This window comes from Gasterosteus aculeatus, chromosome 13 (genome assembly GCF_964276395.1).
Source record: "Gasterosteus aculeatus chromosome 13, fGasAcu3.hap1.1, whole genome shotgun sequence".
NCBI classification, from domain to species: domain Eukaryota; kingdom Metazoa; phylum Chordata; class Actinopteri; order Perciformes; family Gasterosteidae; genus Gasterosteus; species Gasterosteus aculeatus.
The window spans coordinates 15,037,999-15,063,626 of record NC_135701.1 but is presented as its reverse complement, the minus strand read 5'-3'; the positions used below and the strand labels follow the sequence as shown (position 1 = coordinate 15,063,626).

At 44.3% G+C, this 25,628-nt stretch overlaps 4 protein-coding genes across 12 annotated transcripts; 2 read left to right on the top strand and 2 right to left on the bottom strand.

The window, feature by feature from the left end:
• Positions 1 to 803: 803 nt before the first annotated feature.
• Positions 804 to 4,287, bottom strand: LOC120830329 (calcium release-activated calcium channel protein 1). The gene is made up of 2 exons (XM_040194896.2): positions 3,826 to 4,287; positions 804 to 2,956 (listed from the first exon to the last, which is right to left on the bottom strand). Exons 1-2 carry the CDS (start codon positions 3,937 to 3,939, stop codon positions 2,414 to 2,416), a joined length of 657 nt encoding a protein of 218 aa, XP_040050830.1. The 5' UTR covers positions 3,940 to 4,287; the 3' UTR covers positions 804 to 2,413.
• Positions 4,288 to 6,030: 1,743 nt separating this feature from the next.
• kdm2ba (lysine (K)-specific demethylase 2Ba) lies at positions 6,031 to 14,555 on the top strand. Of its 6 annotated transcripts, none has more exons than XM_078086871.1 (11): positions 6,115 to 6,250; positions 8,236 to 8,285; positions 9,086 to 9,307; positions 9,485 to 9,628; positions 10,320 to 10,406; positions 10,810 to 11,091; positions 11,202 to 12,022; positions 12,120 to 12,283; positions 12,389 to 12,550; positions 12,905 to 13,123; positions 13,356 to 14,555. In XM_078086871.1, the coding sequence occupies exons 3-11, from the start codon at positions 9,245 to 9,247 to the stop codon at positions 13,535 to 13,537; spliced, it is 2,124 nt and encodes a 707-aa protein (XP_077942997.1). In that variant the 5' UTR covers positions 6,115 to 6,250; positions 8,236 to 8,285; positions 9,086 to 9,244; the 3' UTR covers positions 13,538 to 14,555. The 6 variants fall into 6 exon arrangements, with proteins under 6 accessions (XP_040050820.2, XP_077942995.1, XP_077942994.1 ...); XM_078086870.1 differs by having other exon boundaries at positions 9,083 to 9,307; positions 10,320 to 10,408; positions 10,803 to 11,091; XM_040194886.2 differs by lacking the exon at positions 8,236 to 8,285 and having other exon boundaries at positions 6,031 to 6,250; positions 9,083 to 9,307.
• Positions 14,556 to 15,302: 747 nt separating this feature from the next.
• Positions 15,303 to 21,864, bottom strand: rnf34a (ring finger protein 34a). Of its 4 annotated transcripts, none has more exons than XM_040194892.2 (8): positions 21,476 to 21,831; positions 20,758 to 20,976; positions 19,730 to 20,071; positions 19,352 to 19,414; positions 17,844 to 18,045; positions 17,645 to 17,674; positions 17,368 to 17,409; positions 15,303 to 16,982 (listed from the first exon to the last, which is right to left on the bottom strand). In XM_040194892.2, exons 1-8 carry the CDS (start codon positions 21,479 to 21,481, stop codon positions 16,795 to 16,797), a joined length of 1,092 nt encoding a protein of 363 aa, XP_040050826.1. In that variant the 5' UTR covers positions 21,482 to 21,831; the 3' UTR covers positions 15,303 to 16,794. The 4 variants fall into 4 exon arrangements, with proteins under 4 accessions (XP_040050826.1, XP_077942998.1, XP_040050827.1 ...); XM_078086872.1 differs by having other exon boundaries at positions 20,758 to 21,067; positions 21,476 to 21,617; XM_040194893.2 differs by lacking the exon at positions 17,368 to 17,409 and having other exon boundaries at positions 21,476 to 21,864.
• Positions 21,857 to 25,428, top strand: c13h5orf34 (chromosome 13 C5orf34 homolog). The gene is made up of 11 exons (XM_040194887.2): positions 21,857 to 22,479; positions 22,618 to 22,707; positions 22,798 to 23,169; positions 23,246 to 23,508; positions 23,604 to 23,702; positions 23,849 to 23,969; positions 24,099 to 24,190; positions 24,269 to 24,338; positions 24,432 to 24,529; positions 24,610 to 24,656; positions 24,775 to 25,428. Exons 1-11 carry the CDS (start codon positions 22,276 to 22,278, stop codon positions 24,954 to 24,956), a joined length of 1,638 nt encoding a protein of 545 aa, XP_040050821.1. The 5' UTR covers positions 21,857 to 22,275; the 3' UTR covers positions 24,957 to 25,428.
• The last annotated feature ends 200 nt before the right edge of the window (positions 25,429 to 25,628 follow it).

Genomic DNA, 25,628 nt, shown 5'->3' with positions numbered 1-25,628 from the left:
AGGTTTGACATCGGATCCATCCGCCGGAGACAGATACGGAAAATAGAGCTTTCGGTTTGGCGGAAGAACACAACCTGTCGGAGGGGAGGTGGATAAACAGGTGACAGGTGTGTTTCCCTGCTCCCTGCGCTTATATTACAATCGTTGCTTATTCGTAGATAAATATATTACATTTTTGTTAGGTTTAAAAATTAAATGGAAAGAATATATATATATATATATATATATATATCTTAGAACAAATATTTTACATTTCGAGCTGTACAGATACATGCACCTAGTGGATGTTGTGTACATAGTGTATAGTGTTGTAAGACTGTATGAACAATTGAATGTACAGATATATAAGTTATATGTGAGGCTATTTAATTGAGATATCCAGACAGGGTGGAGCAGTGTATTGAGAGAACGCTGGGATATTTGCAGGTGTTGAAGGTGTAAATTTCCCAGATAGAATTTCCAAACCATTTAATTTCCTCCGCAGCCTCCAAAACCTCTGCTCCCTTCCTGTCTGTATGGTAATCAATTTGCCGTTTTTGATTCCTCAAAAATACCACGGAATGTGTTCAAGATCTTTCGGTGGTAACGTTAGGTGCATCATTCCTCCACCATCCAGCAGAACTACAAATGCAGGAAAATGTGGACATCTGAGAGTACAAACAAACTGCACCTTCGGACACATTAGCATTGTGGCCATATGGTTATGGTATGAAATACATTGTATACAATAATCGTATTTCATTGTTTATTTTTCCTATACTTTTAAACATGCCAATGTTTTAAAAAAAGAACCAACTCCCAACTTATCGCGGTATAGTTTTATTCTCAAACCAGTATCAACCACAAAAAGGCCTGATTTTAACAAGCTACAGTAAAACACACATAAGCAGAACTTAAAACACAGTATTTACTCAAAACAAAACATATAAAGCTGTGCTTTGACACAAGGAGTGGGACCTCTCTCTATACAGTAACTTACAAACGTATAAATAAACCACAAACAACGAAACAAAGAAACAGGCCTACGTTTGCAATGGCCGATTTCAGTGTTTGCAGCTCATATCAATCAACTGGTCTTTATTTCGTTCCCTTTGAAAAGTTTTTCAAAAACATCAACAGCAGAAGTATAACGACCGCTTTACTAAAACTGTCTAAGTGACAAACCCCTCATGGCTCCTTGTTCACTGCTACGTGTCACACAGATGTTATTATCTGTTTGGGACAGAATGAAGGCACATTTTGGAGCTGGTACAGAACTCTTCTCAAAGCATGTGTAGGAGGCTGGTCAAACAATTGAAACTGCAATAATGACCATGACGTTCCCTTGATATAATTACAGAATGTTACAATATATTTTGTGAAAATGTGTCATGAGACAACAACTGGCCAAAATGAATTAGCTCTAATTGTTTTCACATTTCCTCATTTGATCTTGAACATTGACATTTGTCTTCCAGGTTTTCAGTAAAGGTGATAAAGAAAAGGGTCAAACTATTCAACAATGTGCCACAAAGACAAAAATAACACACCTTATATTTCACACTCCTCTGTAACCCCAAAATGTACTAATACACTAAACGCTTGTAAACTATAAAAACAGAAAATATACAGACACAGCATTTCCAACACGTGCATGCTTTCTTAGGAACCAGTAACACTTTAGCAGATTACAGAATATTCACAATGACAAAGTGAAATAGAAAACCAATGATCTTGTCTTTGTTTTTACACAGACCTCGACGTCAGGCTCAAAAGGCTGCGCTCTATGAGTCATTTTGCTTGTTGCTAAACGCTTGCCATAGAACTATTTGCACTGCAGTAAGACACTTTGGTTTAAGGTATTCCCTTACTTATTTTTTAAGAAAGGTTGTTTTGCCTTCGATTGCACAAATAAACGGTAGGAGTGATCCATTTGATTTTTGCAAGACCTAAACAATGCTTTGCTCAGATCTCTGTTCCTACAAACAACCATTAGTCTGTTGAGTAAAAAACTGCACAACCACAGGACCATGAAATTGTTTTAAAAGGAACTTAATCCTTAAATTTGGTTTTACTGCATTCAGCCGGTAAATTCTAATATAACTGATATTTCAGTATTTTCTATATTTTCTAAGTTGTGAATTCTCATTCTGTGGTTCAATGTGCAGAGTGAGTCTTCTATTTATGTGATGAAGTTCTTGTTAAATACTGGCATAGGTAAGGTTCCCTACTAAAGATAATCTAAAGCAAGGCAAACGGGAGAAATCTCTGCGATCCACCACAGGAAGATAATCAGGCTCAAGCTTGCAATCCCCCCTGCCCCCCCAAAAAACCATGAGAGCAAAGTTCATGGGCAAAAAAATAATACAAGTAATAAAGCTTTTTTTAAGGGTTGTGGAACGTCTGCTGCAGTTGTGTGCTACAGACTATATTTTCAGGGGAAATTGAGGGTGACCTTCAGATCGTCGTTCTCACCCCTGTGGTCCAGCTGGTTCTGGAGCTGAATGACCTGCTCCAGCTCCTTGATCTGCCGGTCCGTTTTGTGACTGACGAGCGTGCGGTAAAAGTGGATGGCGAACATGATAAAAACGATTCCGAACGGCACCATGATGCAGGTGGAAGCGATGGCCGCGGCCTGACCAGAACTTATGCTGCTGTTGTTATGTTTGCTCTTGAGGGGCAAGAACTTCACCCAGCACAAGAGCATCACCTCCGTCAGGAAGAGGAGGGTGCCGATGACTGTGGAGAAGGCCCAGGCCAACTCGATGTGACGGTGCATGCGCTCGTGGGGGGACTCGTGGACAGAGTTGAGGTTGTGAACATTGCTGACGGCCTCGAGGTTAGGAAGGATGCAGGTGCTGACCATGAGGGCGAAGAGGTGTACGGCAACCAAAACGGTGGTGCAGGCGCTGAAGGCTATCAGCAACCCCGCGGGATACTCGTGATCCCGCTCCAGCTGTACCTCCACCATGGCAACCTGGAACATCAGAGAGAAACATTTTTACTTTCACGCTTGATAATTGGATATCAACATATGCAAACTGCTGAGATCCTTTTAAAAACAGCCTGCATCAGTTATCAGCACAATGAACATGGCGGTCATATTTATAGCACTGCATGACATGTATGTAGCGAAGAGATGCATTTACCTTGTGCAGTTGCCCTGCTCTATATACATTTTAGGGGTACTTGAATAGCTTTATGGTAACACTCAATTTTAAGTGTTTGACCACAAGCTGCTGTTTGGCAAGATATAGAAGGAACTGGCATATCTGAGAAGACTTTCATTACATCTGATTTAATGATTTACATAGCCTACGGTATGCTGGAGAACCAGAGTTAGAAAGCTACATGTGATTCAAGTTGTTTATTAGACTTGATTATGTACAGATATGTCGTGTTGTGTAACCTTACATTTCAGAAATACATTTGGCTTTTAGCTTAAACTATAAACGGAATTGGTATTCATTTGCACGTTGAATAAAAAAACAACATCAGAGATGGTTACAAATGAATGTTCCTGGTCTACTAGATTATCGCAAACATGACAGTGAGTAGGCCCTCTGATGTGTAATCAGTGGCTCCTTCCCATTGCACAAGTGCACCGTTATTTAAGATATTATGACCACCATCCTCTCACATAGGTGCAATCTTTTTACAGAAATCCGACGGTAATTCATGCTGCATAATGACGTTATTGGATCTTGCAGCGTGTCGCGATCGCCCACAAGCCTTCGGAAACAACCGTCTGCGTCACGTTCGCGCGGCTCTGGCCTGCGCGCAGCGCGTGTCCGCGCGGTAAACGGCCCAAAGGAGCGTCACGAGAGTCAAATTGTTAGAACTTACCATCGCGAACCCGGACAACAGAGCCGAGGTGCGACTGGTGGCTTTTAACTTGGCTCGACTCAGGTAGAGTTTCCTCCACGACAGAGCCTGCAGGGAGTGCTCGTTCAAACTCATTCCGAAAACCTCCTGCGAGTTACTTTCTCAGTTTACTTGTGTAACCGTGAAGTAATGAAGCGGGTGGATTTACAGGATGGCTCTCGATGAAGTAGACAGATGAAGAGAGAACAAAAACAAGGGGGGGGGGGGGGGGGTTTAATTCCGTAGAAGAAAGACGTTGAATAAACTAGCTACCAGACTATGTCAAAACTTCCCCACAACAGCTGACCGACTCCGTCAGTCTATCAGGAAGCACAATATACCCACAATGCAACGCGGCTCAGGCAGCGCGCGCCTCCCGGTGCAACTTATCGGTCACGGAGCTGGTTTGTCTTCAGTTGCGAATGTGTGTTTCCTGGATTCACTGTCAGCAGCTTAGAATACATCCGGGGGGGTTATCTCAGACAACTATGAGAAATTAAAATATACATCAATCCAACAAAAGTCTGCTAATGTTTTGTAAACAGCTCATTGGAACTTCTTGCAATTAGCAACACCATCTTGGAAGGATAAATAAAAATAACACATATTGCTGTGTCCCTTTTTTTTTTTTGCAGCATCATATAATAGATGTATATGTATTATAACGTTACAGTAATTCGAACGGTGTTTTGTCCCTTGTGGGTCGTTTTACAGAGGAGTTCAGGAGGTTGTATTCACACATCTAACCACAACTTCTGGCTAACAACTTCTGGCCAAGCGAGTAAACAAGAAAAATTACTTCCTTGGCAGTGAACAGTCTCCCACCACCTGAGGGCAGACACACACAAGACATCTCAGGGAGAGGGTCAGAAAGGTGAAGTTGATTTTACAAGGGAACGGAATAGGCAAAATTACATTTCCTGGGGCATGAGGTGCAAATGTGTATTAATTCATAAATTGGGCACCAATTATGTATATGTAGGTAGATCATATTTTTGGGAAGTTAGTGATTTACACTGGCACATAGATCTGTTAGTTTCTAGTGTAATCCTTTCTTTCAACATTGAAATCCGATCTCACGGCAATGAAGCTCTAGATTTAACAGAAGTGACACGTCATTTTAAATTGACACCTACAGAAAAATAGGAACTGTAAAATACATATGTATTGCTAATAATACAAAGTATTAGCCTACCGCAGGAAATCATTTTTCGTATGTATGTTAATCCCCAAAATACTCCTTTTAACTTAAAAAAACAACTGCTTTATTAACCTTAATTCATCTGGTTGTACAACAGAATTCAATTAAAAAAACAAAATACAGACTACAACTGGCTTATGCGAGGGTAAGACATGTTAAAAGCTGGAGCTAGTGGCCTTACATGCTTCCTTGTTATATCATTAGATTATTATATCATACAGTCCAATCCTGAGCCAAAGACACGTTTATTGTTGTGTCGTCTCTGTACACACTTATAATAAAGTGATTGCTCTGATGTTATGGTCGCCCATCTTTAATTTAAAACTTCTAATACGTTGATAGTCCCACAAAACACATTATGCAAAAGATCAATGTCATCATATTTAACATCTAACAGCAAATCTCATGCAATCAATGATGAGTATTCATTACTCTTAAAATATTGGTGATACCTGTACATCTGCTCTGGTTTTTATATGCTTGTGTCTGGTGTTAGGAAGGTGAAACCTGCCCAGAAGCACTGAAATCAGACAAAATCTGTTATATTGTTTGGCCATTACGCAACAGCATTTTATTATTAAATTAAATCCTCCCTTTTGGCACCAGCCTTTTATTTCACATCTTGTTAAGTAATCCAATTCAACGGGCTGTATTTAACCTTGACTATACCTCACTGACCCACTAAAACAGGGGAAGCGAAGACGGACGTGCGTCGGAGTGAGCCATCTTGTATTAACTGCTGATCTTCGTTTCCTGTCGCTTCAATGCTGCTATCAGGTCTTACATAAATAATCGTTGCAAAGCATGCCATGGTTTTTGCCACGCTATGCACCGCCAAGTTTTATATAACTGCCTTGCATTAATGTCTATACACTATTCAATATTCAAAATACTTACATAATTACTATTATCAAAATTTTCAGTGGACAGTTTTTTGTTGCTAACCTAAATCCCGTTACGTTAGACGCGTGAAGTAAGCAGGAAGTAGGTGTTTCCCGTATTACTCATGGTTCCTGAACACATCACATTTTTCTACCAGCTGCCCTGTGTTGGAGCGATGTGAAGGAAGGGGGGGGGGGGTGAGCTAAGCTGGATGCTTGATCAGCCATGTTAGTTTTCTGTTCTGTTCACGAACGATGAGAGAGAGGAGCCATGGCCTTGTCATTAAGCGGAGACGATGAGGAATATGATTCAGAGTCGGAGCAGGTCAGAGCCGCTAAATTTCATCATGTGACCACTGTGAATGCGTGCGGTTGTTTGTTTGTCAGCAGTGTGCCGCGAGAAAGGAAGCGTTTTCGTGAGCGTAATGGTGTTTTCTTTTCTCCAGTTGCTTCAGGTTAACGTTTGGTTCTCACCCGCTCTTCTCCTGTGTTCAGTCCGCGTTAAAAACCGTCTCCGTAAACCGAGTTTTAAAGCTGAATTACCCCACTCGAGTCAATGTTGTGAACACGGTGTATGTCTGTGTGTGTTTTTATTTTATTTTATTGGACTCGGGAATTGATTCCCCGCGCGGTCCAAACACACCGTGTCCTCTCCTCCTCGGACACCATCTATCCCGTTAGCACAACTGACCCAGTTCGCACCGACCACCTCTTAATACACGTTACTCATCCCGGTATTAACATCAGTGTTTCCCCCCCGCCTAGTTGCAGGATCACGGAAAGCTGTTATTCACACATGTGCACGTTAGATCCCACACACATGATGTCCCGTAAGGGCCCCAAAATAAAAAAGAAGAAGAAGCAGCTTACATGCGATTCATTTTCTCACACTTCCTCAAACTTGCCTCTTCACTCTGTGCCTTTAAGAAGGCTTTAGGCAAAATATTGTCTGGGACCGTGGAGGGGGGATGGGTTTAGGGAACAATGAAGTGGCTCTACTTCTAGTAGTAAGTTCCCAAACTGGGGTCCGGTGCCCCCCCCCCCCCCCCATCAAACCTCTGGAAAAAACAAGTGGTTGATTTCTATTTCAACAGTATTTCGCCCCCCCCCCTCCCCTCTGTTCTGCAGCAGAAGGAGGAATGCACTCAGTCACTGTGTTTTGACAGTAGTTGTGCTATGAGGTGCATTTCTTGTGGGGTTCACTGCATGACCGCCCCCCCCCCCCCCCCCCTCCTCCAGGCTTATGGGACATTGCACAAGGCTCCGAAATACGAGAGGTGCTGACATAAGAGCCAGGTTCTGTGTGCTTACACAATGTTAACACCCGCAAACGGCTCCCCGGAGGGGTTGTTTTGACCTCCTCTGCGGTCACACCTCTGCCTGGTGTCGGTGCCGAGGGCCCGCTGTACACCAGGTCCCCCTCCACCCCGACGTGGACCCTCGAGCTGAGTCAAAAGATTCTGAACGTAGGCCGTGTTTTTCTTAGCAGACCTGAGGAACCGATTCCAAATTCCTGGCATATTACTGCACGGAGTAACAGTGGAGACGGGTCAGCTGATTAGTGGGGACCAGGCGCTCTGCTTTAAAGGGCTCTGATGTGTTTGTCAATGTGAACCAGGGCTTTGGATGTGAAGGCATGTGCGTTGGTTGTAGTGGTCAAAACCGTGACGCTTTTCGTAGCTTTTGTTCAGATATGTTATTAGAAAAACAGTATTGTGTGTGTGTGACTGCCACGGTCAAGAAAATGAGGAGGCTGCTGAAGTAAAACACATTGTGCGATGTTGACAGTCAACCCGCCCTGCAGCAGCAGCAGCCCGTTTTCATGGTAGTCAGATTCATTTTGTGGAAAGCTGTCAGATGGATTATTCCCTCCGCTAAATTCTCCATCAGTAACAGAAGGCAAAACACACGGTGCTGTTCTGGGAAATCATATGATTTGGAAGGAAACTCGCATAATTTCAAAGTCCTCCTGAGGGAGAACAAAAAAAAATAAGGACAACATTAATATTCTACTGAAGCGGTTTCCAGCGTCAGCAGAAATGGGGCCGGTTTCTCTTCTCTGTTGAGGTAATATCTCTCTGACAGCATTAGTTTGATGGTTGTTGGCCCGGAACAGCGTGTTCTATTTGCATCTTGCGTTACCTGTCTGACCTGTCCTTTCCCCTCTCTCATTGTTATCTAGAAAGGAAATAAACATACGCTGAAAGGACACGCAGGAGTAGTGATCAGTTCTATTGTATCAACAATAAATGACAGCGCTCACAGCCTCACGTTAAATGCTCCTCTGCACTTATTTTTATCCATCTCCAGCAGTCATCTATTCAGACAGTTGCCACCAGCGAGGCAAACGTGTTGCCAAGGTAACCTCCTCTCCTGCTAGAACAAGAATCACCAACGGTTTATGATTTGTCTTATTTTCACAGCACTTTACAGTCCTGCCATGGCAACAGGGAAGAGACTTTAAATACATGTGAGGAATTCACAAACATGAACTCAGGAACATAGATTCAAGGGTGTGTGTGTGTGTGTGTGTGTGTGTGTCAGGAAGATGAGTTTAGCTTTTCTTTTATTTACTAAGTGAAACCTAGAGGATGTGTAAGCAATGGTCAGAGCTGTGGGGCTTTTATTATATAAATGTAGGAAAACTGAGATCATTTCAGATTCTTAAATCTAATGCTGATAAAAGTAGCCAATTGTCGATTATTTCATCGACAGAAATGGAAGAGCCGATCGTGTTTTTATTTCATATTTATTGATTTGTCATTTAAGCATCGGTTGGTTCTAGCTTCTCAAACGTTACAATTCTTCCCTTTAAATATCTTTGTAAATTGAACATTTTGCTTTCTAGTATTTGTCAAAACGCAGCAGGATCAGCGTGTTTTTAATGGAAACCATGAAATGAATTGGCTGTATGTTGAATGCACTTCCTATGGTTGAATGCACTTATTGTAAGTCGCTTTGGATAAAAGCGTCAGCTAAATGACATGTAATGTAATGTTTGATTATGACACGTATCGGGAATCAGTTTGATGTCAGATTCAGATAAACTGACTAGTAAACAGTATGTTTCGACCTCACGACCCACATATTTGTTCTTTTCAGGACTTAACCTTTGTATCTCTTCATATCTCTCTCTCTCTCTCGGTTTGTCTTCCAGCAGCGGGCGGCCAACAGGCCGAAGCCCAAGGTGGGGACGTCGTCGGCCGTTAAGCTGCCGTCCAATCGCACCTCGTCCGGCGCGAGACGCAGGAGGACGCGATGCCGCAAGTGTGAAGCGTGCCTTCGGACCGAGTGCGGGGAGTGTCACTTCTGCAAGGACATGAAGAAGTTCGGCGGGCCGGGGCGCATGAAGCAGTCGTGCATCATGAGACAGTGCATCGCTGTAAGTCTCTTGCCGTTTCAAAAGGTGGCGCTTGTGGTTTTATAGAGCAATCGCCTACACACATTTTACACTAGTTTAACCATACTTGCCGTTTTAACGACTACGTCTGTGAAGAAAAAACACCCGATAATGTGAGTTAAATGTATTCATCCCTTCCTGTTCTCTGTGTCCATCTAGCCGGTCCTGCCTCACACAGCGGTGTGTGTTGTGTGCAAAGAGGCGGGCAAGGAGGACACACTGGAGGAAGAGGAGGACAAGTTCAACTTCATGCTGATGGAGTGCTCCATCTGCAACGAGATCGTCCATCCCAACTGTCTCAAGGTACGGCGGCCCCCCGGGAGCAGTCAAACAACTCACAGAGTGACTCACCTCCGGGTGAAGCCGTGTGCCAGGAATCATTGTAGCAGTTCGTTGTAACGTAGTGTGAGTGACTCAGCCGTTTGGACTGCAGCCGCTGGAGGTAATCGGACGGGGTGTTGTTTAGACAACTGAACAAAGTCATCGCCATTATGTGGCCCAGAGGTTTCCACGGATCAAATGGGTTTGCCTCGCAGGTAATCCAGATTAAAAAATTTGACTAGTGAGTAATGAATAATGTGTTGGTCCTCTCAAAAGGGATGAGAGACCATTTGACGTCTAGTAGACAATTGTAGTTGTAGACACTAAAACTTTTTTGTGGTATAAAGGACAAAATGTAAAGCGCCACACACCCTGTTTTTTTGTTCAGGATAGAACAGGCTCAGTCAAACCAGTTCTCCAAACAAGCACCTTATTTAACTGTCTCAAGAAAGGAGACTTTCACTGTACCCCCCCCCCCCCCCCCCCTCCTCTCTCTAATGCACAGGCAAGAGTCAGCGTGTTAGCTGAGGTCAAACTGAGTGAACCTGCTTAGCAGGAACACATCAGCACTGTAACTTTCACTTCCCTTGTCTTGTTTGAGTTTTGAGTTTAAAAAAAAAGAGCTATAGGACTGCATCTCCTCACTCACAGCATTTTGTTGTCGGTTCATTAGGTGAGCGACGCCTCGGGAGTCGTGAACGATGAACTCCCCAACTGCTGGGAATGTCCCAAATGCAACCATGCTGGGAAAAGTGGAAAAGTGAGTATGAATATTCAGCCACAAACTATGTACCGATCTTTAAGAGGTTTAAAAAGTGTGTTCAGTGTGAAAACATTCAAACTATTTTAAGCCTTCTGAAGATAGTTTGGGTATTACTCATGGATTACAGATGCATTCTGCAAGGTATCACTTGTATATAATTATATGTATGTGTGCAAACCGGCTTGCCACATCCTTTTTTTTAGTTTCTGAAAGTCACTCGCTTGTGACTGTTGTTTGTTCCAGAAACAGGAAACCACCGACTAACACATGTTTTGTGTTGTGATCACCGTGACACACTTCATTAGACCGCAGCACGGCGGCAGTGCAGTTGGCTTTCCCCTCGGCTATAGGCTAAAGGTATAAAGTTGTCTCGCAATTTGTGTCCCCTTTGGTATTGAAGCAAAAAAGGGGCCCGGGATTCAAGTACGCCTCCAACCTCCCCGGCTCTCTGCTGAGGGAACAGAAGCCTGTGAAGGAGGAGGTGGGGGACGTTTCCTCCGCGACCAAGAGGAGACCCGACCGAGAGGAGACACCCAGGTTCCGCCCCGAGGAGCCTCTCCACCGGCTGCCACCGCTGCTGTCTCCCAGCAACCTGCCGCGGCCCAGGCCCGAGGACAAGCTGAGGAAGAAGAGGAAGCTGTTTGATGACGACGAGGAAGAGGACCTCGGCGTGAGGAAGAAGGTTTGTGTCATTCACGCAGTGGCGGATTTCGTTTGTGACATTTTTAGGTGCACTTTGTTGCGCCAAACCGAAGTGATTCTCATACAAGTGTTTTTTTTTTTCCTTCAAAGGAAAAGTCGGACGATCCTTATTTTTCCAAACTTCTGCACCGAATCAAGACCGAAGAGGAGGACGACGACGCATATTACGAGGAGGAGGATGAAGAGGGACGGGGGCCTCCCTACCGCGGCCTTTTGGAGAGGAAAAGGCCCTTTGGAGACACCGAAGAAGAAGGGGATGAAAAGGACTCCAAGAATGCACTTTTGAATCCCTGCGTTAAAACCCCCGTTGGGGACAGCGACCAGTCCCTGTGCAGCTCCCCGCAGGCTGGCCCCAGCAGCGAGGGCGGGAGCGAGACCCAGGAAAAGGGTCCGTGTCCTAAAGCTCGCCGCAAGCGCCGCTTGCCGAACAGAGAGCTGAGCCGAGAGCTGAGCAAAGCCCTGAACCAGGAAATCCAGAAGACGGAGGACTGCCTGGCCAACGAGAACCTGCAACCCCTCAAGGTGGAGCCGGAGACGGAAAACGAGGAGCCCAAGAGGTTGTTCCGCAACGGCAGCGAGCTCGGGGATCAGAGGCCCCACCTCAAGGCCAAGGAGATGAACGGGACCCCCTGGGAGCTGCGCCACTTCTACCCGAGTCAGATCACTCCGCTGGGCTTCAACAGGAGCACGCCGACCAACCGGCCGGTGCCCCCGCACTCGCCGCCCAAGTGTGTCCAAATGGAGCGGCACGTCATTCGGCCCCCGCCGATAAGCCCGCCTCCCGACAGACTGCCCCTGAGAGACGGTAAAACGCACGTCATTCAGCGCGAGGTGTGGATGAAGATCTTCGGCTACCTCGCGCACCAGGAGCTGTGTGTCTGCATGAGGGTTTGCAAGACGTGGAACAGATGGTAGGTGCACAGGGCACGCGGGGCATGTTTTAAACACAACGTACGAATCCTTTTAAAGAAATAACATGAAGCCCACGTCTTTCTCTCTGATGTCAAGGTGTTGTGATAAGAGACTTTGGACAAAGATTGACCTGAACCGCTGCACCTCCATCACCCCGCTCATGCTGAGTGGGATTATCCGCCGACAGCCCCTCTCTCTAGACCTCAGCTGGACCAACATTTCCAAGAAACAATTAAGCTGGCTTATAAATAGATTGCCAGGTACCTAACTACGAGCGCTAATTGATCTGTGAACAAGGAGAACTCTGTGTTTTTGTTTCTGTGGTTCTGTGTCCGCGTTGTAAAGCGCCGCTGTGTTGTTTTTAGGTTTGCGGGTGCTGCGGTTATCGGGGTGTTCTTGGGCAGCTGTATCCGCGCTCTGCACCTCCAGCTGCCCCCTACTGCGCACCTTGGACGTCCAGTGGGTGGAGGGACTAAAAGACCCACAGATGAGGGATCTCCTGTCGCCCCCCACAGACAACAGACCAGGTAATTTGGGGAGGGGGCGGCGAAAAAGAACAAGCCGTGCTTTAAATGTGTTTATGACAACCCTTAATGGACTACTTCATTCATAGTGGCTAACATTGCACATGGTACCTACCCAGTTGATACTCCAAATTAGAGGTTATTTTCTGTAAAACAGATTATTTCTCCTGGAAAACCAATATTTCCTTCCCCTTCAGGATTTGGGTTTTAGAACCAAAGCATAGAAAAAAGTTTAATGCAGGTTAGAAGTTTCACATTTCCAGCTTTGACTCCCCAACGATCCCTGTTGCCTGTCATGCACCTGTCGACCAGAGACAGCTACTGATCTGGCAGGTTTCTTGCGTTACCCACCGACAGGTCAGCTGGATAACCGCTGCAAGCTGCGCAACGTGGAGGACCTGCGGCTGGCCGGGCTGGACATCACCGACGCGTCTTTACGTCTCATCAGTCGGCAGATGCCCTCTCTGTCCATGCTGGACCTGAGCTACTGCAACCATATCAACGACCAGTCTGTCAACCTGCTGACAGCAGCAGGGACCACGACCAGAGACTCCCTCACAGATATCAACCTTTCAGGTGAGACTGTGGATTATTTGTAAAGGGGGTGTTAAGTCGGTCGGCCCCCGTCTCAATAGAGCTTATGGAAAAAGACAGGACCATGTTAAGAGTCTTGTTAGATCATTTGTGTTGGTCCTACTTACGTAGTCGACATGTATTTCTGTTGATGATGCGAGAAATATGAAAAACCTTTTTGTTTAATGTAACAAGTTGTAACAAGACATATTATTGTTCTCTTGTTTTCTTTTAGTTTGTAACCGAGTCACAGACCATTCCCTAAACTTTTTTAAGCGCTGTGGAAGCATCTGTCAGATCGACCTTCGCTTCTGCAAGCAGGTGACCAAGACGGCCTGCGAAAGGTTCATCGCGGAGATGTCTGTAAGCGTCCCGTTTAGACTGAAAGAAGACAAACTCCTGCAGAAGACCAGCTAGTTCCTACCAGGATGCACATTTATGAAAGACTGTCTTTGCACTTAAAGGAACACGTTTATTTTCTTCTTAAACTGCTCCCTGTGATGGGTTTCTGAATCAATGTTACAGTAAACAAACCGCAGATAGAGACAGATTTCTGGATGGAGATCTTTGACGGACTTAAGGAGGTGACAGACATTCACTGGACAGACAAAGAGGAGACAGCATGCATGCATTTGTGTTGCGATTGTACTTTTTATAAAGACGTGCTTGTATTTGAGTTGTTTTATTTTTTATTCTTTAATTATTCGAAAACACAGCAGTTTTATACAAGCATAACTTCACGAGTTTAAGTGTCCTGGAGACGAGCGGAGAGACTGCATGGCATGTGGACGGAAAATTGTTCCCTTCCTCAGTTTGCTTTCATACACGTCTTCTATGTGCCAAAATCTGTATTTGACATTGATGTAACTTTAGTATCTGACGAATAAGCTGTACAGAAATAAATATGATTAAATTATCATAACTACATCCAGAATATATAGAATGTATTTCACGAATGATTAAACAAAGCTATCAAATTGCAGATCTCCGTTACACCCTCATGTCTTCACTTACCTTAATACTTTTAGCAATTGTTGAGTGCTGTGTTTAACATGCTTTACTCCAGCATTTCAACATTAACTTATTCGTGTCTTTTTACATTCTATTTATTCATGTATTAAGTAACACTTAACTCTTCCAGAGTTGGGTCAAATAATGCTTTCAAATAATTTATTGAGTGTTTTGAGCCAGCCAAACAACCCAAAAGGTAAGCGCCAGCGAACGTGTGACCGGTGGACTATAACGCAGTCATCCGACCATATTTGACAATTTTTACATTTAACAAATTGGGATATGTTTAAGTAATAACTCCATAAAGTAGGTGTTGTGTGTATCTTGGGGTGTGTTGTGCTGTAACCACCTCAGGTGGAGGTGATACTGTTTATATTTGTAAATCTAAAAAGTGCTAATATGCATTAAAATAATTTCATTTGTACCTGCGCTGAGTACGTTTTCAACCCTTTTCTCCCAAATCTGGCAAAATATGACATTTGGTAAAATATGTTCTTGCTCCCCGGAGACTGAACACGACAATGTAGTTTTGATGGAAGTATCTCTACAACTACTTGCTGGATTAAAAAATAAAATTGGTAAAATGAAACATATATATATCTCCCTGAGGATAAACTGTAATGATTTTTGATTCATTAATTTAATCTCCACATCACTGATGAAATTGCAACACTAATGCAATCTCATTAGCCTCAGCTGTGTGTATTGCTCATTAGCTAATGCTAACGTGCTAAAGCTAAATAGTTGACATGATAAACGCAACACCTGCTAAACGTCTGCACGTTAGCATGGCCAGTGTGAATGGTTCTCTTATAAAGCTCACAGCATTGTCTGTAAAATATCTGCCCTAATGAGTGATCAAAACGATCCACTCAGACTAAAACCCAAAGAATTACAACAATGTAAATCCTCCTATTAGCCCTGTTATCAGTGGACTTTGTGGAAGAAAGTAAAAATAGGATTGATCTTTTGGCTTAACAATTTCACTTTGTTTAGTTAATTTAATATTCTACTCTATTTATTTTAGTCTATGTTGTGTATTTCTTTACATGTGTACATACAACTGCTGCTGTAGTGAAATCATTTCCCTTGAGATTAATAAAGTGTCTTTATCCAGTGTAATACCGGGAAGCTGCTTGTGATGCATTAGTATACAATAACAGACTCAAGATTAATTAAAATCTTTAATTACCAAAATAAAAAGTTCAACATTCCCGAATGCAAAGACCAAACTTTGATACCCTCTCTAATGAAAAGTGCAAACTGCTCTGCTACCTTCATGATTGTAGGAGTCTTTACTCTAATAGCAGCAATGTTGTGTGGGTGCAGTACACAGCTGGATACTTCTAAATGAGTTGTATAGTTGAAGAGGACGGGGATCTGTTCATGTTCTGGTTCATAAGGAACTACAGCTCTAGCAAACCAGGGCAGATACATTTTTCTAACAAATCATTTTAAATGTATCAAACTGTAAAACTAACATAACCGTGGGGACATTTTAATAATCTGATATAGCACTATTCAAATTAAAGGGAAAAATATATATATATATATATTACATATCATGTGGATAATTATATGCAAATGTACATGAGCAAGTCATCATTTTATATTCCTTCTATACCACAGGTGTCAGTAAACTCGTAGTTATATCTTTGAAAAGTTAGTTCAACACATCATCCTTACATAAGAGAAAACTACAAAGCATTAAGACACTTCATTCCACGCCCACCAATATACAACAAAAAAAATATATAAACATTCAGTTTCACATCCACGGTTCAGCTAGAAAACAGGGAAACGGTTGTATGAGTTAGCACCGTTTTGTCTCTTGTCTCAAGTGCTGAGACAGCGGAGATTAGCTATTGCTGTAATGACACTTTGTCTGACCATTTCAATGTGTAATGCATGACATAATGCGCTCATGTAATAAGTGTATTACTAATAATGCAATGACTTCATCATAAAGTTGTCGTACGCTTGAGTTGCAAAGGCAAACCAGCTGCTCACGTGTGGGCTGAGTTAACTTGAAAAGATCAGTGATTTCTAATTCACTTTCTACACCATTCAATTAACACAAAGCCACCATTACAAAGTCTGCGGTGGGTAGCGAGCAGTGGCCCATGAACATGCAGTGCTAAGAAAGAGCCTTCTGCTAAAATGTGCCACACAGTCGGAAGGGGTGAGAAGCATAAGGGCACGATTACCCGTTATCTGGCATCGTGTTCTTCTCCTGTGTGGTGAGGTTCTGCTATGCGGCGGTGGTCCTTGATATGTAGTCACTTGCGGTGAAAGATGTAAAGAGAGATGCTGTTAAGCTAAAGTTCCTAGGCGGGATATGAGGGAGACGCGTTGTGTTTGAAAAGACTCCACGTGGCTGAGCACCACACATTCTTCGCTTTGAAAACAAATATGCCCATAACAGACACCTTGGAATGAACCCGGATCAGAGATATGTTTACTTGAGAATTGACCGATGAGGCTCCTACACACATTTGCCATAGTATTTCAATGTGCAAATAATGGAAGAGTTGTAGGAAATTTAAACAGAGCATCCACAAAGTGAGTCTTCTTGGGGATCCAAAGGTCATGAGCTGTGTGGCTGACGTAAGGTGCGGTTGCAGTCGGAGAGGCCGCAGGTTCTGCGGCGTTCCACTGATGCATTAGGACTTGAAGACGTGCACGGCCCTCACAACGTACTGCCTGCAGATCGGGCACTCGCTCATCCTCTTGCCGCACTTCGTGCAGGTGACCATGTGACCGCACTCCAGGAGGACGCAGTCGATCGTGGCGTCCATGCAGATCCTGCAGAGGTTGTCGTCTTGGATCGTCAGCGGACCCTTCTCACCGTCTGATGGAGATAGAAAGAAGGGGACTTGAAATGTGGGGGGTCCATCCACGATGCACTAAGGAAGGACAAAGGGCCGCCTACACACTCAGCGGCTTAATAAAACACTGGTCTTATCCAGTAGGCCCCATCTTAAGGTGAGGTCATGCTCACTATCACAGCAAAAATGTCAATGCCTGTTATGTGTCGAGGTGTTTCTATGACGACCGCACAGTCATTATTACTTGAAGCGTACTGTAAGTGAATATACAAGAACAAGAAAACAAGGGACACAGGGTTGTCACAGGGAATACAGATGTGGTGGCAACACGGTTTGTACGATGGGAAGGCGAGTCACAGGTGGGGCAGGTGACCATGACAACAGTGGCAAGGAATCTATAAGCCTTACCTCTGATGGCCCCGTTGCAGATGGAAGGGGGAAGTGCTTCCACTTTAGTGCGGGCGGAGTAAAGGCAAGAGACACATCGTCATGATTCTGAATCAGACAACTCGTTTGAAAGGAATGCGCATGTGAGGGGTGCAGCTAATTGCACATTATTATCTTGATCTACAGAAGATCATATTGTCAGAGAAGGCGGAGATATTTGGTTCTATTGTTAGGAACAGGACATAGTTTCCAATAGTGACATCTGGGACAGTACACACGCAGTTGAGTGACAGCTTACCTGCAGTTACAGTAGTGCTCACATTTTCCACTGCAAGAAACACAAATTACAATGACTTGAGCAACTTACAGGTGAGAAACATTAGAGCTAATAAATTGGTTCAGTAGATCAAGTCTATGGTACATAATCTAATCCATTATTTAAAAAATGTACAGCCAACTCACAAGGGACACAGTATTTAGACAAAGTTAATACGCACATGACTTCCTGTTCTCTTCAGTCTCCCTGTACAGTCTGTTGACGCGCTCCACCAGCTCCCACTTCTCACAGCACCCTGAGTAGTTGACAAAGTTCCTGGCGAGGATCTCCTTCAGCTGCCTCACAGACAGGCCCTCAATGTCCCTCAAGCTGGAAATGTCTGAGAGAGACGCTCTGGCCCGACATCGCGTCTGAGGACTGACCTGAAGGAGAGGAAATCCAGACTTTTGGGGACGAGACAAAACGGCACCTTGAGATTCCCACAAAATGGAAGATTGTCATCGTGCAGAACGGTGAGAGAGATAGCACATGACACGCAGTGACAACCTGTCTTCAGGGTAGTGCTTTTGAATATAACTGGAAGGTTGGAAGTATATTAAATGGTGGACTTGATTAATTTTAACAACGATTATTCGCGATTCATGGTTGCCGATTCGATTCATGGACGATCTGGGTTTTTTCGAACGATTCGATTCAGTGACTTGAAATCGATTCAGTAACTTTACTGCACAGTGCAGGCAAAGTTTCCGAGATCCCTGTCGTTTCTTGTAAGGAAATCAGGTTTAAATTAATTATGGATATTATAAACAAGCAAACAATTAATGGCAAATGTATTAACCTTTTATTTGAATCAAGTGCCATTTTCAATGTAAACATTACACAATAATTACACAATGTTTGGATCATTTTACAGAACCCCGGATTTTCAACCACATTGTAGGGTCGCATGTCTTTACAGATAAACTTGGCAATTGTTACTGTGATGTTGAGTTTTGTGCTGGCGAGGCCCGAGGTGTCTGCAGAGCTGGACCTGCTGCTGCTGCTGCAGCGGTAACGCTGCTAGAGGTCCTGACGGTCGGCGTTGTTTAATCACACGGCGCCTTAGTAGATGGCCGGAAAGATTTGTCGTGTTTCTGTGTTTTTTTATTTTGCTTCTACATATTCTACAAACAGCGACCGACTCATTTAGAACACCTCCGTGTTTGCAAAAGCCAAAATGTTTCCACACGCTGGATCGATAAGTTGGTTTGTAAATGTCTCGCTCGCAGTCGTCTCCTCCACGCTGTGTTTTGTTGTTGTTGTTCCAAGTTTCGCGCGGCTGCCGCTGCGTACTGATGACGTCACAGACAGGCAGACTGAATCGAGTGACGTTATCGTGTCTAAAGTGCTAAAAAACAAACAAACAAACAAACACACATCCATACCGTTTTTGTGCTTAAATCCAATGTGCAGTTTCCAAGTATCGATACAATCGATAATGTACCATTTCAATCGATATATGTCGTCCGGAATGCCGATTTGCGGAGCACAGATCGATTCAGTTGGATCGCAGCAATATAAATCGATGTGAATGAATCGTTACACCCCTAGTGGACTCCCATTCCCAGTTGGATCTCCTGCAAATTGGGTTTTAGCGTTCCACTTCCACTCAGACCCAGCCATGAAATTGTCATTTCCGATCTCTACATTGCATAAGGACGGCAGGAAATCAGATCGGTCACGGATTACCTCAAGAGTGTGTTCACTCGCGTCCATGTTGAGAAGAGACACAGATGTGGCATCACCTATATCCTGCAACACAACCACGACAAACGTTAGTGTGCACTAGATGCAAGGTAAAAGCCAGTTAACTGAGGATCAGTATAAGACAATCACATCAGCTCATAGAAAAGCTTACTGTTCCCTAAGCAGGCCAAGTAAAAGTTTTAAAATTGATCCTAGCGGCTTGAAGCGGAGTCCCCTTTCAATGCCTAAAGTGGTGAAAACTAAACCAATAGTTCATTTATATTTTTTCAGCTGTAACTGTGTCTCAACTGATGATTACAAAGACATGGCTGACGTGTGGTTTCATTAAAAAGTCCTACATGGTGTAAAGTCAGTCCTTACCTGGTTGGTATCAGAGCTATCGCTCCTGCTGAGCTGCTCTTCCCGAGAGGCGACAAATGCAGACAGCTCTGAGGCCGACTGCGCGGTAGAAAGACCCTCCTCTTCCTCAATGCCTTGGTGACAGAGCACCAAGTCCACCAAGTCTTCCTTCTCCCTGCAGGTGTCGGTGGGGATGTTACGAAGCAGCAAGTACTGACGCAGGTCCCTGACTCGCAGGCGCATGAGCAGCGGGCGCTGAAAGGCCGTTGCGTTCAGCAAATGACATGTTGCACAAATGCGCAGGTTCTCCTGGAGGACGGAGCACAGAGAGCAGAAGCTCTTCTTGCAGTCGCGGCAAATGTACTGCAGAAAAAAACAGGGTGAAACAATCTTGTAGAAATTATGTCATTTCAGTTTGGACACAAGATTTAGAATTTTGTTTCTTTTACAATGTTGATATTAATTTATATTATATAACATTGAACAAGGAAAAACGGGAAGAGTGGAGTGACAACATTTGGGAAAGCCCATCAGTGCCAGTAGACCTTTCCTTCATTATTCAATAGCTCACATCTGCTATATTGGCCAAAAAAAACTCATTTATTTTAATTGACAAACATCAAACAGTAAGAAATGCAAGAAGTGGGATTAGACTGGCACAGTGACAAGTGAAAAAATGAGCGCCTGAGCCTCACATGAGCACTCAGTGAAGATATTACAGAACCACTATGATGTCCATCAGCACCAGCAATCACCCAGAACAGCACAGCCTGTTCCTTAGAAATTAGAAGCCTCCGGGGGAAATTAAATTTGGTTTAGCCTTTAGATTCTGCCAATTAGGTTCTCCGCTCGGAGGAGAAGCAGCTAGTGGTCATCTGCAATGAAAAGGTTTCTTTTGTAGCTATGATTAGAACACATTTTTTTTTAAATAATGAAGGTTTATCCTTACGCAGGGTTTAGATAATTTCCCTTTAATGTCAATTGGCTGGACAAGATTCCACACATGAACACTGGCCAATGGTCATCAAACAGGCAGCGCTGGTACTTACCTTCCTCCTGAACACAGAGAAAGCCTGACCGCAGCTCTTGCACACAAGACCGGGCGTCCCTGAGCCGCTGGGCGGGTATGTGGAGTACCCCGCACTGGGGGCGAACCTGAAGGGTCCAGCGCCGGCCCCGAACCCCGGCTGCTGGCCTCTGACGGCCCCGGTACCCATGACCTCATTCAGCAGACCGCAGCACGAAGCCCACATGGACGAGGCACCCGCCTGTCAGAAAACACGTTCACATATCCGCCCCCACCGCCGTCACGTTCATTGCACACTGGACTATCAGCGGTATCTTCAACACGAATGGCTGCTAATGAAAGAAACAAATAAAAAGAAGCGCCGTTTGGTGCTGGTTTGAAAAGCAATAAAGCATGAACCACACAGACCGGGATGAGTGGATGCTAGAAGTGTCAAAACAATGCCACAGAGCCAACGTGACTATTAGCCGCACAGTTCAAATATGTCTCATAACCCGCCGACGTTAATATTGCAAGACGGCTGAAACGTCAACTACGTTTACCTAAACAGTTTCAAACGTCACATTGCGATAACGTCGATGTCACGCGACGGCGGCTGTGCCAAGTTGCTGCCTATTCGCGATGATATCTCACGTTAGCTAACTAGCGCAGGTTAGCTTTCCAGCGAGCTAACGCTGGGAGCAGCTAGCACTCAAGTCGAGCAAAACCAACATGGGATCAAGAGGCGAAGAGCGAGACACCTTCATTGCAGCTGCGGCGCGTCTAACGAGAAGGTGGAGATCGGCGGTGTGAACATCGCAAGGTGGTAAACGTCTTGTCTCGATGAGGAGAGCAGGAGAGAAGACCGCGACCCGAGCGCTGCTTCTTAAAGAACACTGTTCCGCTGCCCCCCACAGCTCGTATGCAGAACTGAGACTAGGCTACAAGACAAAATGTTCCAGTGTCAATTTATGTAACGAAATTAACGGAGCGCGTTTATGTTGCTTTGCTTGCTTCTGATTCTGAACAAAAATAAACAAAGAGGAGAGACCAGTTGAGGCATTGCTGACAGCTTTTAAATTATTTGAGAGTATGTCGTGGTTTGCAGCATCACCACTAGATGGTACCAACTCATCCCACCTTTCCTTCAACAAGGGAACTTCCCCCCAAAATGTGTAAACAATGCAGGTGACTCGAGCTTTTAGAAAACATCGCAATATGTCTTCATGTTTGTTTAGACAGTCCAATGTTTGTACTGGTACTGAATATCTACGCATGAAATCTGTCTTAATTTGTACTTCATGGAACTACCTGACCTTTCTTACATAACTAACTTGACAATAAAGCGTTTGAATTCCCGTTACCGCGATTCTCTCTTTAAACCACTCTGCCCGCAACCGCCACCTCTCCGCGCCAATAACAAACCGTCTCCGACTGATGACGTAAGCCAACGCGTCACCATGTTTTGAGTTTCAACCACGGCTCCGGCGCGTCCCAAGGCTCCAAATACCGATTGTCTACATGCCAACCCAGAAAAGTAGTCCCTCTGTCAAAGACAACGATGGAAACCGGAGCCGGTGTCAGCTCGATGGTCATGTATGAGGACGAGTCTATCGATGTTCGTTACCGAAACGGAGCCCACTTACAACTGTCGCCGTGTGGCTGTGAATTCATGCTGGCGAAACCCTCTGATCCCTCCGGACATCCTCTGCAGCCCATCGGGAGGGTCCGACAAAGGACAAGGTTCACCATCAGCACGTACAAGGTGCAAACATGAACTATTGTTGGCTGTTATTCCCAGTAAAAATAAAAGGGAGGCTGCAAGCTGTTGTTTACTGGGGAAAGGTGCACAGTTAACTTGTAGTGTGCACGCTGTATTCAATATTATTGTGTCATTTTACAGGAGTTGATGGTCGCTGCATTGACATTTAGGAATAAATACGCTACTCGACCATACTTGCCGGAGGAGCTCATCCTCGTTGACCACAAGAAGGTACCAAAAGCTATGTCCTAGTCCTCAATCCTTCATGTTGCATAAGCCAATTCTATATTTCACCTCACTTTTTATCTTTTCCTCCTAAAGCCTTTTTTCAGTCTCGACTCTGAAGTGCAGTGGCCCGAGTGGTCTTCTTGTGATGGGGACCTCGCACCTGGAGTCCAGACTATCATCGGGGCGGAGGGGGGGCGAGCTGTGTTGATGCTGTCGCCCTCAGGTGAAGAATTCTGCGTTGAGTTTACATGCATCCTGAGTCAGACTCCAAAGCAGTGCCGCACCGTGCAGGGTTGCAGCATAGAAAGCAGCTCAGACAATCAGCAGCAGCAAGGCAGAAATCCGATCCATCGCACCACGAATGAGGAGGACAAAGAGCTTTTTCAGGAAAGTGGAAGCAAACGGAACGGGTCCACAAGATCACGGTCTTGTTCTCCTCAGCTCATCGGCACCGCTCAGCCAAAGGTAATGCTTGACAGTCATATTTCTCTGCTTGTATAAAAGCTTGTATTAGATATTTGACCTCCCCGCCCCCCCCAAGCCAGAGAAGATGTACCAATCCACCACAGTGGTCCAGCATCACTCCTGCTGCGCTGTTGCCCCCATCTGGCGCTACCCTCTGTCCCTGGCTCGCCGTCTCCGGACGGCTCACCTCTCTAAACCTGAAGATGTCCGAGTGGAGGGAACCAGTGATCTCACAAAGGCACAAAGGATAATACCAATTTCTGACATATCCACAGAAGAGAGAAGGTCTCACCTTCCTCGGGCGCTGCCTCTCACATGTCCATCGCCTCACTGGCACAGGTTAAATGATCAATTGATTTGCGTATGTAACAGACATGGAGAGCTCAAACTAACAATGTCCGACTGATTTAAGCTTCCTCCCTCATGTATTTAAGGTGGAAAGTTAAAGAGCCACTGGCCAAAACAGAACATTCAGACCAAGATCTCCGAACAGAGTTGGTGAAAGTGATGTGGTGTCAAGGAGTCACTTACAGGTTAGTATGCAGGTTTTCAGGATTAACAAGGACCTGTTGTTTAAGTTTTTTTTTTTTATTAATTTGAAAACTAGAACACTTCTGATAGAGATGTTAACAGTTTGTTATGATAAGTAAGTGACAAGTTGACCTGTTCTCCTGTTTAGGATACTAAGTGGGGCGGTCTCAGTCATCGAGGTTTCCCCGGGAGACGGATCAGTCATCCGCTCAAACAGTGTCCTTAACACTTATTTTACTCATTACAAGCCGGATCCCCTGTCACAGCAGGTACATTTCTTGCCTTTTATCATGTAACTATCATAAAATGTAAAATAAATAAAAGATGCACACTATCAGCTTTTTTGGGGAGCATAAATACAAATCCCATCTGGCATTATTTGATTGTCTATTCCACAGGTGAAAGAGATGACGTACCATCTGAACAACCTTCAACCAGATGTCCCAGGACAGCCGTACTCTGTGCGCTCTATCGTGAGTCGTGCAAGCAGGTGAGCCGCTGCTTCACAAAAGTTTTATGAATTTGACCCCCCTCCCAAGTCAGTGACCATCATGTCACCGGGTCACAGGATCCTCACTTGCTACAACGAGGCCAGGCAGTCACTGAAGCTCCCTGCCACACCCAGCTGCTTGCAAGAGGTGCGAGAAGTACTGCGTGCCCATATTACTTCAACTGTTGTTGTTGTTTACACAGTGTTCAGGCTTCTAAATTGTTTGTGAATTTGTTTCCAGGGCAGTGACGTATCTAAACCAGCAAGGATAGAAGAAAGTCTGTCCCATCGGTTAGAGGTTGAGCAGCGTGTGAATGTCACACAGACGGTAGCCTGCAGGTGAGTTATGTCTTTCTGATAATTCTTCTGGCATTTGTATCCACACATGAGTGATTCAATATGCTTTCAATTCAATTCAGGTCAGATCTAGTAGCTGCAGAACTGGAGAAGATAAAACGATTTAACTGTATCCTTTGCAGAGGAGCTATGGACAAAAAAAAGAAATGAACCATTTTATGTTATTATGTCAGCCAGTAGATAATTGTGAGGAACATCGTGCACGCCCTTTAACAACCACTGTCCAGTTCTGCTGGAAAACAACCACCTGCTAAGAAGTGACAAGGGTTGTGCAAAGCTGGAAGGTAGATCTGCAGAAGAGGTGACTGATGAACCAGTGAATGAGAACTGCATCGCTGAGGCTCTTCAGAGGACATCCAAAGCCATACAGGACATCGATGCTCTAATATCTGCAGCCTCACTGACTTGAGAGTCCTGCATTCATCCAGAATATCTGCGTCCTCAAGTGAAGTGCATGAGTGTTAATGTAGCTTACTACATGTCTCAGGTGCAATATGGATATCAGGGCCAGAATCCTCCAATGTAACAGTGTCACCAAAATGTTGTTATAAAATTATTAAAATACAAATTCCTCCACATGGGAAAGACTTTCTAGTATTCAATATATAGAGACCGTTAAGTTACTTAAATGCAAGTACATTTTGTAAGGGCAGTCTATGTTTTGAACAATTAAATAATTAATTTCTAATCAGAAGGTTGGTGGCTTCGCAAACATACACATCACTTAAAACCAGAATCCAAAATATAGTGATTGTGTACTGAAACATTTTTTTCAAGGAATTACTTTGTGAAATCCTCATTCATAGGACGAGTGTATGTAATGGTATGTGTGGTCATGCTTTCTCTTGACTTTATAGGAATAAACTGGATTTCCACTCAAATTGTACATTTTCTCTTCAAACTAAATGAGCTGCCTTCGAGGGAAATTTTAAAACAAAAATCATGGAACCAAGGAATGTGCCTTTGTCTCTCAAAGTGAACCAGCACAACAAACCATCTCTGGCACAGTTAAGTTTGACTTACAAAAATGATGGAGTTTTAAACATAAAACCCCTCAAGACAAAGACATATTTTTTGTTGA

Bases quoted from the DNA above. Each gene is read 5' to 3' on its own strand.
- LOC120830329 (XM_040194896.2), bottom strand. From the start codon at position 3,939: ATGAGTTTGAACGAGCACTCCCTGCAGGCTCTGTCGTGGAGGAAACTC. The intron at 2,957-3,825 runs GTAAGTTCTAAC...CTGATGTTCCAG, and splicing joins TGTTGTCCGGGTTCGCGATG to GTTGCCATGGTGGAGGTACA.
- c13h5orf34 (XM_040194887.2), top strand. From the start codon at position 22,276: ATGGAAACCGGAGCCGGTGTCAGCTCGATGGTCATGTATGAGGACGAG. The intron at 22,708-22,797 runs GTACCAAAAGCT...TTCCTCCTAAAG, and splicing joins TCCTCGTTGACCACAAGAAG to CCTTTTTTCAGTCTCGACTC. The intron at 24,530-24,609 runs GTGAGTTATGTC...AATTCAATTCAG, and splicing joins ACACAGACGGTAGCCTGCAG to GTCAGATCTAGTAGCTGCAG.
- kdm2ba (XM_078086867.1), top strand. From the start codon at position 6,197: ATGGCCTTGTCATTAAGCGGAGACGATGAGGAATATGATTCAGAGTCG. The intron at 9,629-10,319 runs GTACGGCGGCCC...TCGGTTCATTAG, and splicing joins TCCATCCCAACTGTCTCAAG to GTGAGCGACGCCTCGGGAGT. The intron at 10,409-10,802 runs GAGTATGAATAT...GTCCCCTTTGGT, and splicing joins GCTGGGAAAAGTGGAAAAGT to ATTGAAGCAAAAAAGGGGCC.
- rnf34a (XM_040194892.2), bottom strand. The intron at 18,046-19,351 runs GTAATCCGTGAC...CCTCTCCTTCAG, and splicing joins CGAGTGAACACACTCTTGAG to GTCAGTCCTCAGACGCGATG. The intron at 17,675-17,843 runs GTGCGTATTAAC...TGTTTCTTGCAG, and splicing joins TGAAGAGAACAGGAAGTCAT to TGGAAAATGTGAGCACTACT.